The sequence below is a fragment of the Budorcas taxicolor genome, chromosome 11, assembly GCF_023091745.1.
Source record: "Budorcas taxicolor isolate Tak-1 chromosome 11, Takin1.1, whole genome shotgun sequence".
Lineage (NCBI taxonomy): Eukaryota > Metazoa > Chordata > Mammalia > Artiodactyla > Bovidae > Budorcas > Budorcas taxicolor.
Window position 1 is genome coordinate 120953444 of NC_068920.1, and position 14606 is coordinate 120968049.

Sequence of the window (14606 nt, forward strand, 5' to 3'; positions counted from 1 at the left end):
CCAGCATTCATTTGAAAAATATATTGTACTTTGAAAAGTGTCTAAGCTGAGGAAGTTGCATTCTGCCCTTTAAAAGTCTGATGGACAAATTGGATTACTAGTATTGGATTAAATAACAAATGGTTGGAGGAGAAATGAGAAAAGCTCACTGTGATCACAGGCTTTAATATTTTTTGTTACTTATAAAGCTAAAGGGGTCTTTAACCAGTTATTAAAGTCAGGATTAATTTGTAATGGTTCAACTTACTGGCTTTTAAAAGCTTTTTAAATTTAAAAAATTTTAAATCCCTAAAAACAATAGTATGATGATGTATTAGAAGAAAATTTAATTTTTTTATTACTAGGCTAAGAATAGATTTCCATCACTGTGTACTATCTCAGATAAGGAGTTAGTGATGATTTAACCTCAAATATGTTTTTCAGTTAATTTATATAATCTAGGTAGCACTGAATAATATATCTTTAAATATGTGTTATTGTTTGGCTTATTCCCTTTTGAAACATGAGACTCTCCTCATTTCCTAATAATTAGGGAAGGTGCATCTTTTATTCTTATCTAGAAATCATAGGCATGAGTTAAACTGAAAACAACACAGTAGTACCACATCAATATTGTTGTTCTCAAGGAAGCAGTCTTCCATTGAAGAAAATGATGCTAATTTAAGAGAAGGCTAGATGCTTCTAGTATTATTGCCTGAAAGCCTGAATTACAGGTTTAGGTTAAATTCAAAATGAAGTTTCAATATTGGTATATTTTTAGAAACCACTGAGGTTATGAACACAAAAATTAAGTCTTTAATCAGAAAACAAAATATCATAAAAACAGCACCTATTAATATTGCACACATGTGTCATTTCGATGATCAAAAAGGCCTTCACCAGGGTACAATTGGCCTTTTTCCAAATTGCAAGCTTTTTCTCAGCTTTTTCTTTTTACTCTTTCTTCTTTTGTTGCTACCCAGGGATTTGTGCCTATCGCAGCCTATATCACATGACCAGTGTCAAGACATCACATGGTCCAAAGTGAATACAAAACCAGTTACCCTAAAAGAGAGATTAAAAATGCTGTAAAACAATAAAGACTTTTGTTCATACTCTAAAAGAATCTATCCCAGGTCTGCTTCATATCATAAAGTTTAACGGACTTTAATTTAATGAAAGCACGTATCTCTCACTCTTTTCCCTAATAATGAAAAACAGACATCTGTTTTACAGGGATGCTCTGAAATACATGTTTAATCTTGCACACAGATCAGCTCTTTATATTCTATTTTCATTCTGAAACTTTCTTCAAATTTCTATTAATGTGGAAATAGTTAATTATGTCACATCCGTAATTTATACAAGTATTACAAGAATGAAGTAGATCTTTGAACAGCATGACAACAACAGACCAAGGGCCCTTATGTTAAGGAAAAATAACCTGTTTGTGTCCAGACATGGTATATACCTGTGTGTGTTAGACATAGCTACCTATGTGGTCTGGAAGAAGATATGCTAAACTGTAATAGTACTTCTGGAGAAGGGAGGTAGATAGGCAAATTAGAGAGGGTGGGGTTGGTGGAAGAGGACTTGACTTTTAACTCAATTATGTCTCTGTATTGCTTGAATATTTTTTAATGGACTGGTAGTGTGTTTGACAGTTAAAAGAAAATATCTAAAGAAGAAAATAAAATTTAGGAAATTGACTAGGATATTTAGTCTTAGCCTGGGATATTTAATTTTTTTGTTAGATATTTAAGTTAACCCTATGAATCTATCTAGAAATTGGTCTGAAGTATTAAATAATGGCCTAGCAAAACAATAAACCAATCATGGATGAAATACAGAAGAAAACAAAGTCAAAGAATTATAAATTTGACTGGGTACAATTTGAAGGCAGTTTGAAGGAAGAAGGTGGGGTATTAATATTTTTCTCAAGTATGATTGTGGCCTACTTCTATATGAATAATACCAAATATACACTATAAATTATAATCTTTTTGAGGGGAGGAGTAGTATAGATGATGGCATGAATATTAGGGAAAATGAATTTTAAATGTGTAATCAGTAAATTTATAACCTGACATTTAAAGTAATCTCTCTGCTCAAATGTTTTCTCATTTACTGAAGATTATTATGTTCTTTTTTCACAGATGTAAGTATTTTTGTAGCCTGGTCATTTACAATATATTTAAAATAATTTGCAAATGTTTACCCTATTAGGGATGATGAGTTCTGGAAATGTATATGCATGTATATATCTTTAGTTTACTTTTGGGGAGGAAAATAAGAAAAAAAGCAAGTCATTACAGGTGGAAGCTCTCACAAAATCTCTTGACTTCTCTGATCTTCCTGCTAGTCTTGTAATTCTCATAATGATTTTTTAATCTGCTTTTTAATTAATTAATTTATTTTTATCATGACCATATGTCTGTTAGCTTCCTGAGTTCCTCATTGAAATATAATAACAAGTCAACCTCTGGGGAGGATTTAAAAGTTGGAACACTTTTTTTTTTTAATGTACATTAGTATGATCTGTAGATATGTTCAGGGGACTGAAATATACATGCTGAATAATACCTCCTTTAGAGACTGGTTTATGAATTTCTAAATATTGATTCCTTTTTTCAGACCTTAATCTTATATATAAACTGTTATAAACAGTTTAATTTGTACTATTGGGTTAGCTAAAATATGTTTCATGTTAAAAAAAAACACAAGACTTGTGCTGAACTATTATTTGGCTTGTAAAATAGAAAAAACAGTAACTCTTCTTAAATTATAGGAAGGAACACAGAAGAAGAAGAAGCTATGATGCAGGAGTGGTTTATGTTAGTTAATAAGAAAAATGCCTTAATAAGAAGAATGAACCAGCTCTCTCTCCTGTAAGTACTTATCACTGCTTGTTTTTACTACAACATTGAGGAATCTTAGACTTTCTATCATTGTCTTTCTTGGGATTTCATATTTATTAGGCTAGTGTTTTTCTTCCTTTAGAGATTATATTTTACATAAAAATAAAATTTAAAATACTATATGACCATTTTTTATATGAAGAGTACGAATTTTGAAACAGTATTAGATACTGAAAAAATGTATTTATTATACTGAAAACCAAGTAATGTAAATAATTTTCGGGCTTAAGAAATCACTTTTGCACAAAAAAGGATGTTTGGTTTATATTAAGGAGAAAAAGAAATAAAACTGAAGTTTATTTAACATCAAATTTTCAGTTAAAAATTAAATAATTCTTAATAAGGACAAAAGTACCTTTGTATTCTACAGATAATGTTACCCTAAATTTTAGGATAAAAGATTAATAATTTACACAGAAGTGATCTTTTATGACTCCAAGAATTACAGTAAAATGGAGACTAAACCAAATGTAAGCATTCTCAAGTCTTTAGCATTTAGTGAAGGACTTAATGCTTGTCCCTTTTTCTCACTAGCAGTATTCTTCTTATATTATGCCACCTAGTGTGGGAAGAAACAGGTTTACATTTTATTTTAGTGAAAGCCTCTATTTTTGTCATTTCTGCAATGCCTTAACTTAATAAAAGAATTATGAAGTGCAGAACTTAATTTATCCTGATTTTTTTGTCTCTATATTAAATTTGCACTGCTAATACTTTTGCGTTTCTTGTACTCTTTTCACATGGAGTTCTAGACTAAAAGGTGTTCATTGACAGTTACGAAAAATATTTTATGAAATAGCTTTACACCTGGCACTTAAAACAAGAAGCATTGAAGAATGAGATTACTTATCCACAGATTAAAATATACTTTTGTACAACTCAAAATTGAAGGAGAAAAATAATACCACTAGTAAGTATTCAACCTGAGGAAGATTTTAGGTTTGTGTATCATTTGTTTTGAGTAGCTTAAAGTTAAAGAGAAAAGTCAGTTATGAGTCCTAAAATCAATGTAACCTAAAGGTTTTTTTTAAGTGTTTAATGATTTAGTAATTAGCATATTGATGAACTTTTGTAACTTGCCTAGGGAAAAAGAACACGATTTAGAACGAAGGTATGAGCTGCTGAATCGGGAATTGCGGGCAATGCTAGCCATTGAAGGTAAGAGATGCCATGGCCCAGTGAGGTGTGTAAAGTGTCAGTTGTCAGAGAGATTTTTTAAAGAGTGTAATATACTTCGGTCTCACTAGGTGTGGTATGACTAGGAACTACAGGAGTTCCAAATAAATGTCTTAGATTCAGAAACCATTAGTCATGTAAAACCTTAAGACCCTAATTCAGATCATTTTGTTTACTCTTAAACATAAAATTGTAAGCTTAAAAGTCCATTAAATAGAAAATATAAGTATTTAAATGATTTCATTTTATGTGTAAGTTAAAGTTGCTTCCACTGCAGAGGTTTGAGAAAGATTTATCACTTTGATTTTTCACATTCAGATTCTAAATTTTACCTTAATATTTAACTGATGTCCATATAAATATGTCACTGTCCAGTCTACTATAGTTCTTAAGATTCCAACTCTTATTAAGTAAATAGTCAAGCAAAGATTCAGGCATATGAGATAAATTCAATACTTTCACACATTATATAAACTTTTAAATGAATAACATATTTAGTAATCCTAAGTATGGTTCATAATATCGATAAACATCAGCTGGCTTAACTATGACATTTATTATATATAGTTATTTTTTTAAATTCTTTGGTACTTTAGAATACTGTTCTCCTTATACCTCTTAGTTGAAAATGTCTTATAGTTCAAAGATGTCTGCTTAAGAGCTAATCCTTTGGGCTCTGTAAAATGGACCTTTTGTCTAATCAATGCAAATTGATTTTCCTATTCTGTATTGACCTCTTAACCCACTGACTGTCCATGGTAATTTCTTTCTTCACCTGATAAGGTACCTGATCTATAAGAAGTCAATTATAATTAGTTCAGAAACTAGAAATTTAAGTTTGTAAGAGAAAGTCAAATGAAACCATATATTTTTTAAATAGTTTAATTAATATCGTTATTAAATAAAACACATGCTGTTTATCTAAATACTATCTTCTACATTTACACAAACTTCATTTTTACTTTTATATTCCTAATATCATTTGATAAATATGACATTTGTATATCCTAATTTAGAAATTAGATTTACTTTATTTAAAAGGCTTCAGATAACTAATTTTCTTCAAGTGGCTGTCAAATTATACCACTAATGACTATAAAATTTGTCAAAATTATTTAAGAAGTTCCGTGAAACTTGCCATTGAAATAAAATGCATAAATATACTAAATGGTATTTTTCCTCTTGATATAATTTTTGTTGTCGTGGTTATAATCTTTAAAAGAGATTGGAAAGCGTAACAGTCATTTGAAAAGTAGGTATAGCAAATTCTATTTATATGATATTTATATGTATAATATAAAATATATGTGTACATAGTATGTATAATGTATGTATAACTCTTACAGTTTATTCTTTATACATTCATTATGCTCAATACAGAATATTACAATTTTTAAAAATTTACTCTGTCATATATAGTAAGTTAAATCATCCCTAAGATGCAGCTTGATGCAATACAGTTGACTTTTAAGGCAAATACTGCTTCTATCCCAAAACCACTATTATTACCATATAGTACCATCTTTAAGGAGGACCATGATATGTATAAAACACCCCAGTTTCATTGGCAACCTATCCCTATGTAGTAGACCTTCAGTCTTAATTAAATAATCTAAAATTTTTCTGCCTGATCCTCTTGTACACATGGAAGAACAGTAGAAAGTATTTTTGAAGAAGAGGGAAAAAAAGAATGTTTTTCTTTTCAGACACCTTTAATGCAACTGTTACTTTTTTTAGGATTTGTTCTGTTTTACTTTTTAATTAATGCTATTGTCCCATATCTGATTGTGCCTTAAATCTCTCAGCCAGTTTCTGTTATTGGTTGACAGGAAAAAGAGGCTTGAGGAAAGAAACAGCCTGTTGATTACAAATAAAGACACTTTCTCAGAGAAAGGCCTGCCCCTCTACCCTGGGCAATATGTGGCTTGGGCTGTCCTAGAGAAATACTGGTCATCATGATTATCAGTTCTTTGAAGACAGTGTCCTCTGAGCCAGCCCTTAGAATGGACACACATGCAGTTCAGTAGTCTTTTGGAGCATTAAATCACTGCAGAAAAACACATGAACAGGCAACACTGATTGGTTTTGTTTTGCTTTCCTTTGTTTTAAAGTTCCTTTCTCTTTTCTTTCCCATCTCTTCTTAGTAGCCATGAGATGTTTTTCATAATAAATAAACTAAAATATTTCCAAATAAATCTGCTAGTGAAACCATTCACCAGGAGAAAGCACAGAATATTAATAGCCATAGCACAATGAAAGAAATATTAACAGCTTGGTTTGAGAGCAAAATAATAATAATAACATTCAATATATCCATTCTTCTGAGAATCCATAATCACTTTGGCCTTTTTTTACCTTTTTCTTTTCCCCTGAGGTGTTTTCATTGCAGGAGTTTCACTCTACTGAGCTAAGTTGCAGGATCCTTTAAGCTAACAAACATCTTTCAGATACTTTCCTATAGTTTTTTTGTTCCAGATTATTTAATGCCCCCTCAGGAAAGATAAATTCATTTCTGCACACATTAGGGTGGGCTTTTGGAAAGTGGTGTGTTCATTTTCTGCACAAGAAATGGATCTTCTCTAGGATTTTGTACATCTTGATTTATTCTTGGCTTAGAGTTTGAAGTGGGTGCTCTTCTAAAGGGATTTATGCATAGGTTCACTATTTTTGTAGTTATGGCTTATATGATAAGCTTTTTATATTTAAAATCAATATGTAATCCTGTGGAGGAGCTTATCCCCTAAAACCCCATTTGTAAATCTATTTTAGCTTTGTTACACAGCACAGCCACAGTCTTCCATAGATTGATTAGGTACAGCGGTAGAATCCTATCAAATGGCCTGCTCTGATGATGATGCAAACTCTTTCAGGATTGCTAGTTGACTGGAACTAAAGATAAGACTTGACTGCAATCCCCCAATGTGCTCTTTACAAAACTAGTGTTAATTTTCATCAAAGTGCCAGGCTTATTTATAGTGGCAAGGTTGAAGGTTTACTACAAGAACTTTAGGTCCTTTCTATTAAAGTGTTTATAGGTATTTCTTTGCCTTTTTTCCAAGGTAATTATCAACTTCAGCAAATAAACTGAATCAGGGAATGAATAATTGGCCCTATATATAAAAAAAGAGTTTTTTGAATTAACGAAACAGCTCAGTGCAGATAGACATAAACAGAATCTCTTTATTTCAACACTTTGGCTCAAATGCAGCATCAAAACTTAATCCTATTTGTTGTGAGAGGATATGGCTTTTGTAGCAAAAGTACACTGGAATCTTTAAATTAATCAGAACCCACATTGTAGTCTGTCCAAGCCAAAGTCAGTGCATCTGGCTAGCTGTTATAGGTGAGTAATCCTTTCTTAAAATGTATAACAGGTAACACATAAACTTACATTCAGGCTTCAAAAACATGACATTATGTCTAGGTGAAGCTATTAAAAGGGGGATTTAAATTTTTTTTTTAATTTAGGCCTTGACTATACAAATGTGAATCTTGATCAGTTTGAAACGTGTTATTAAATTTTTTAATTCATCAGAATTTAACTTCCCAAATTACCATTGTGTATAAATTTACTCCTGTGAGAAAGCAAACCCAAAGTAAAAGTACTTTTGCTGGTGTAAAATCTACTCACTGTACATAGCTTTTTTCCCCCACAATTTGACTAATTATTTGTAGATAGATATTAATGTGGTAATGACAGATTTAATATGAAAAATCCTATAAATTTATGCTGAAATATTTAAAATTTAATGCCAGTTAAATTTGTAAGATGATGAGAATTACCTAAATATTCATAACTTAAAAAATGTTTTTGTTACAGTTATGGGAAATGTCATTATTGAGCTAGGAGAAGATTAAGATTTTTAAAACTATTCAATACTTACGGGACTAAAAATACAAAATTTTCTTTCTTATCCATATTGTTAAAACCTTATTTTAAAAAAAATTAAATAAATCTTGATATTTCTAATTATTAAAACCTTAAAAGTGGCTGACCAAGTATAGAGAAGGAATAATTTAATTAAGATTATGTGTCCCTAAAATTATTTTCTTAGTTTAAAAAATTTTGTAATTATCAATGTAATTATATGTCTTGAGTTTATGGTGGAGAAATTTTATTTCCCAATATTAAAGCTCATCAAAATGTTTTGGAAGTAAAGAATTATAAATTAAACTTAGAATGATTTCTTGAGGTCAGAAATGGAAAAATTAATATTTATCAAAGTTGGTAATCTTAATAATTATAAAATTTAGTTACAAATCTTTTTCAAATTTAGCAGGTTTTTCTCAGAGTTAATACTTCTAGAACTATAGTTACCTGAAATCAGACCAGATGACCTTTAAGATCTTTCCAACCTGGAGAGTCTATTAATTTATCTGCTGTAGTAGAATGAAACTGATTAAGAACAAGAACCAGATTAGAAAATTGTCCAGCATTCCTGACCTCAGTTGCATTTAAATCTGAGGAATAAAATTGTGATAGATATGGCTTTTCTTCAGTTTTGGTGTTTCATTATTATTTTTTAAATTCTTACATTCAGAAAAAAGCTTTCCGTAGAAATAGTTTCTTTATTTCTCTCTATGCAATTGAACACTTCTTTTTAAAATAAGAATGTAATGTGACCAATCATTTAATGTATCTATTTGTGTGATGTTTTGTATCAAATGAGGATAATTAATATATAGCATGTTTAATATATGTGTGTGTATGTATTTGAGCTTATAGTGATAGAAATAGTGATAAAATATTCTAGTTTTTTGCTGCTATTCTAACCTTTATTGCACGATGATGCATCTAATTTTTAATTTGTAAATACGAGATAGAATTCCCTCTAGCTCCATTTGCTTTCATAAAGCTGCTAAGCAGTTTGCTGTCTTGAATAAATTTTGCTTTGGAGGGGGTCGGGGGGATTTGAACCAGCACATTCTTGTGCGGTTTGTGAAGATTCACATGGTAACCAGCGGTGTGCATTGTTAGGTTTATCTGAATAAGCACCAGCCATGTGAGTTTTAACATGATTGCCCAGGGCAATGGAGAGAGAAGAGAGAAACCAGAAAGGATTGCACTCCTCTGTTTTTTGGAAAGTGCATTTGCTGGGGGAGGGAGCTACAGGAGTCAGTGGCCAGGGTATTTCCCCCCCCCCCCCCCAAGCTGGTGTCCTGTTTCCCTTTAGGTCCTCATTTGTTCGGCTATCTGCCTCATCATCTACTTCTTCTTTTCATTGTTTACCTTCCTAATGAGGGGGGCGGGGTAGACTGGAGGTTGATTGACAGCTACAAGCCCTTGCAGTCTGGCCAGAGAGCAGTTGGCTTTGGTTTCAAAAGTGCTTTAAATGTTCGATTTGGTCCTGTTTTTATTAAACGAAGCTGCTGCTCATCTTAAGGAAATTATCAGACCAGCAAAGATTAGGAAATATATTATTGGGGCCTAAAATCTTCGAAAAACTGCCCCTACACATGGAAAGAGCACGGCCCATCGGATTTTCCAACCTTAACATGGGGTTTCAAAACGAAGTATGTAATTTTTTCCTTTGCAAAAGTGCTTTGATTTGAAGCCACGCAGCAAACCTCTCCAAAAGAAAACTGGCTGTGATGCGATCGAGAGCTGCAGTGTAATATTGCAGAGCAAATTTATTTTTTACTTCAAAGAAAAATGCTAATTAGCCGATTCACTACTTTTAAAGTTATTGTGAAGCATATGGCGCCCAGTGTGAGATACATCCAACTGCTAAAATAGAGCGGAGAGGAAATTAGCGAAGAATGGGCTGTATGGAGTGAGCTTGGGGGTGGGGGAGGAGGATAGGTTCTCAGGCAGATTCTCTAGCCTTTTCAGGAGGATTTTATCGCCCATCTCTGCTTCCCGCCTCCTCATTTACCCGCATCCCCCACCACCAACCCTCAGGCTGACCTCTTCTGGGCCTCCAGCTCTCCCTCCCCCACTTTGGCTGAAATCAGGTGCGCACCTCCGGCTGGCCACCGGCGCACACCTGGTCTCGTGAAGGCTTCAACCCGGCCATAGCCGCAAAATACGGAAAATACTAAGAAAGTAGGGTTTTAGGGGTGAAATCCTCACCACGACGGCCAAACTTCCCGTGAAACACTACTAGCTAGTGGCTCTGTGATATGTTTTGCAGAGAAATAAAAGGGAACTGGAAAAGGCGGGAAGGGGAGGGTAAGGTGGGTAAGGAGCCTCCTGTCCTCTGCAGACTGGCAGAAGACCGAGGCCCAGAAGCGACGCGAGCAACTCCTGCTGGATGAACTGGTTGCCCTAGTGGACAAGCGCGACGCGCTCGTCAGGGACTTGGACGCGCAGGAGAAGCAGTAAGTGGGTGGTGGGGTCGGGGAGTTCTATCCAGAGGTCTCCAGTGGACCAGGGCAGCCACTCCCTGGCCCCGCAGTCCCGGTTCCCTCTGGGGCTTGGAATTTGGAGCGAGAGGGGAGTGCGGCTCTACCCTCCACGAAGGAAAATAATTTGGTTTCCTGTTTGATTTTCAGGGCTGAAGAAGAAGATGAACATTTGGAGCGAACTCTGGAGCAAAACAAAGGCAAGATGGCCAAGAAAGAAGAGAAATGTGTCCTTCAGTAGAAACCAGACCAGAATCCTGACCAACATTTTATTAACCTTGGGTTTCCCAGACCATAAAAAGAAAAGTCATTCTCGTTGATTTAAAACTTGTAACATTTTGTTTGACTGGATTGTACTTCTTTACCACCACCATCCTTTTCCTCCCTCCTTTCTGGATTTTGTACAGAACTCCGAAATAGCTTTGTTTAAGGGTTTTTTGGTGTGAATTAATCATTTCCTTGAAATCATGTGAAGTAGATTTGCACAGACATCTTGTGAGTGATTGGTATTGGGAGTGTTCAAGAAACTGTTCAAAGAAAGAAAACTCTTCCCTCATTATTTTCCCTCATTTTTTGCTGGAGGAAAATTTTAAAACATTTTTGTTGTTGTTGTTAATGTTGTTGTTAATAGCATAATGAGGGGTGGGAGGGGGCTTAAGAGGGAGGGATAAAGAAAACGTCATGAATGATTTTTTTCCAGTCCTGCCATATGTAACACTGAGTCTGTTACCTAAATTTTATAGTTAGATCATATTCAATTTACTTATTAAATTGTGTTCTGTTTACCAGTGGGATTTTCTGCAGTTGTTTTACATTTCACTGTAAAGATAATAAGAGTACTTCTCTGCTTTCTTCAGAGGGTGGCCTTTTAACGTAGCCTGAGACAAGTCCTGTGATTTGAAGGTGAGCAGTAAGAATGGGACTAATTGACATGCATCAGTTTACAAAGACAGTCTTATCATCTGAGAATCCACCATCTTTTTCTCTGGATAATTATTTATTACATCTAGCTTGGTTCCCACATTTTGTTGGGTCTTAAAAATTGGCTCAAGAATGCTGTTATTATTTATTCTGTATTGATAAAATCTGTCTTGCCATTATTGAGTAAATCCTCCAATTAATATTTTCTTCTCTAGCATAGCACTGTCATTTTTTGTGAAAATGGTTATCTGTTTATTTATTACAATACTGAGTCATATATAAATTTTCAATAAAAGCAGAAACTTTCTTACCTTAAACACTGCTGCTACTTCTTTGTAATGAAAACTTGACATTGGTTTGAGAGAAGTTTTTGTATTCGTAAGACTTTTCATGTGGAAAAAAAAAATGGTCCTCTTGAATACAGGGCATGATACTGGGCTGTATTTGGATCTGAATAAGTGTACACCACCCCCAAACGGGCCCTGCTGAAACACCAATGTGAATTGAAAAGCAATTGGTCATATTTTCTTAAGCTGTGTAAACTAGCATGTTTCAAAGGGTTATTTCTGTTAAAGATTTGAGGAAATTTGTGAATCCACAGCAATGAAAAAAAAAAAGCTAATATGTTGTAATTTGCAGTTGTTATAATTTTGCACTCATGAGGAATAACTATGACTTCTGATAACCCTCCAGACTGTAGGTGCTGAAGTGAAAGGAAGAGGGGTTATTGTTGGAGGGGAGGAGGAGGGTGTGTGCAGGTTTGTGTGTATGAGATGAGGGAAAGGGAACTTTCAACAAGAAGTTCTAAGCTACAGAAAAAAACCTGGCGATTTTATGGTAGTTTCCATCACTCTACCAGGGTGACTGAAACAAAGCTCGTTCAACAAGTCTGGAGACAGAGAAAACAGTCCACTAGCATTTATACGTTAGCCTCGATCATAATGCGTACATACACCTACAAATATTTATACCAGTACACACAAATTCCTTTCAAAAAGTATGCCGCCGCCAGTCTTTCAAAATGATAAAAACCACACCAAGGTAGAATTTCATGACAAGAATTTAAGGAAGTTACTGCAAAGTTACCAGAACTAAATGAAATCGGGTTTTGCCCTCTTCATTTGAGCAGGAGAACAGAGAAAGCTACGCTCCCTGAGAGAAGAAGCTCTCAGAGCCCGGCTCTAACCCTAGGGAAACCGGCAGACGGAAACCTCCAGCCCGGAGCAGCCTGGGACTGGGCGACCGGCGTCACCCACTCCATTTACACAGGATTCGAATTCCGGGAACCTTCCCTCCGGCGGAGCCTCGCCGAGAGGGGGCTCCCCTAAACCGCTCCCGACCTGCCAAGGGACAGACCTTCACTAGCCCCAGACTTGCTGTCCCTCTCCCTGCCCCTCCTGCCTCAGCCCGGAGCCTCGCGGGGTTTCCATTCGGGCTGCTTTGTGGTGCCCGCACGCCCCGCAGCGGCCCCCGGGAAGCCGCGCGGTCGGGGCCCGCGGCGAAGGCGCCGCGTCCGGATTTTGTCGCGGGGTGCCCAAAGTCTTGCCTCTCGGGCGCAGGCGCGAGCCCAGCACGCCCAGAGGCCGTGGACCCGAAAGCCCGCGCGGCTGCAAAAGAAGCTGTGGGCCCGGGGATCGCCGAGGTGGAGGAGGAGGAGTGTTGGCAGCGGGCTGGCTTGGGCACAGCCCCGCGGGCCGGTGCAGAACTTCCGCCCCTGGCCGGGATCCCACGGCCCCGGAGCCAAACCCCTCCCCCGTCCCAAGTGTCCTCCAGAGTCTGGCCCAGCCTCGAGGTCACCTGGATGCTAAAGCCAGGGCCCAGCTCCCACGCCCCCTCCTCGGCCGGGGGCCCTTGAGCTGAGTCCACCGGCTCTCCCCAGGCAAGGGCCCCCTCTCCCCCTCCCCGAGCTGCGGCCGTTGCTGGAACGGTCGAGGCTTCAGGCCCAGCGTCTCCCACCTGGATATTTGCCTAGCGACGTGCTGCCCGAGTCCTTTCCGCCGCATACAAGAAACTTTCATCTCAATCTCCCCCTCTTCACTCTCCTCCCTCTCCCCTCTCCTCTCTCTTTTTCTTCTCTTAATCCCGGGGTTTTACGGGTTGAGCATTAAGAAAATTCGCCTGCAATTTGGGATTAGATAAATACTCTCATGGGGCGGGGGGGGAATTGTGCTACTTGATACCTCCCAACTTCCCCCAGATCGCGGCCGCATCTGGAACCGAGAGAGCCTGGCTCCCGCGTGGAGGGCCCTGGGGACCGCCAGAGCACATTCCAGCGCGCACAGCCGCCCCACCTTGCCGGACCTCGGCCCAGCGCCGCCGCTGCAGGCGAAAAGGGGCCGGGAGGAGGCGGGAGGACGAGGGTTTGGGAGACCCGGCACGCACCGAGGCCGGAGAGGGCTAACTCAGGCACACAGCGCGCAGGCCCCGGCCGGAATAGCGCCGGGATAGAGGCGCGGAGGCGCAGAAGCTCAGGGGAGTGTGCCCAGCGTGCCGGCCAACTCTTCCCGACAAACTAGTGCGCTCCAGTCAGCGCTTTTCCCCAGAACCGAAGGCGGGGGCTATATTTCGTTTCTAGCTTTAAATCTCTGCGCATCTCGGGGGCTCGGAGCCCAGGGCCTCGCGAACTATTCCCCCGCGGGGGCCGGCGCGAGCCTAATATGTGTCCCCACTCGAGTCAGCGCTGCGCTCTGCGCAGTTTCTTTTCCTGTTAAGGCTTTATCTTGTTCGTGTTTTTCCTTTTCTCTCATTCTTTTATTGTTTTCGCTCTTTCTCTTGCTTTTGTGAATGGGCCGCGGTGTCTTTGTTCTGGAGAGAAGCGCCCGTGTCGCTGACTTTTGTGAACCAGAGAAGGATCTTGTAAAACCTTTTCTCCTTCATACTCCCCCCCCCCCACACACCCCTCCTCTTTTGCCCCTTTGATTAGATGTTCCCTCATCGTCAAAAAAAAAAAATGTAATTTCGTTAGTCTGGCGGCCACTTTCTTTGAACATTAGCTCGCTTTCAGCTCCAACTTCAATTAGAAGGAGTTGATTTTGAGAGATCAACAAAAGAACCGACCAAAGCCTTATTAAAGGTCCTAAGAAGATCTCCCGGGTTCTTTGAGAAGCAGTTAAGGAAACAGTGTGCCCTCCATCATATTCTGTTACCGTATTTTATTCGGACTCCAAAGGAAAGTGTCGCTTGGGGGAGGGGAAGCACTTTGATGAGCGGCGGCGCGGCCCCTTTTCACTCAGCGGGCTCCCGCGTCCTTCTCCGCCACCTCCTCGC

The 14606-nt window shown here is 37.8% G+C and overlaps 1 protein-coding gene across 1 annotated transcript in view; it reads left to right on the plus strand.

Moving 5' to 3' along the window:
- The window catches only part of EHBP1 (EH domain binding protein 1), a 347498-nt gene extending 336630 nt beyond the window's left edge, over positions 1-10868 (plus strand). Inside the window, exons 21-24 of the mRNA XM_052648636.1 lie at positions 2768-2867; positions 3982-4055; positions 10280-10394; positions 10569-10868. Coding sequence (XP_052504596.1) covers positions 2768-2867; positions 3982-4055; positions 10280-10394; positions 10569-10659 — 380 coding nt within the window. The 3' untranslated portion in view covers positions 10660-10868. The remainder of the gene's footprint in view (positions 1-2767; positions 2868-3981; positions 4056-10279; positions 10395-10568) is intronic.
- Positions 10869-14606: the final 3738 nt, after the last annotated feature.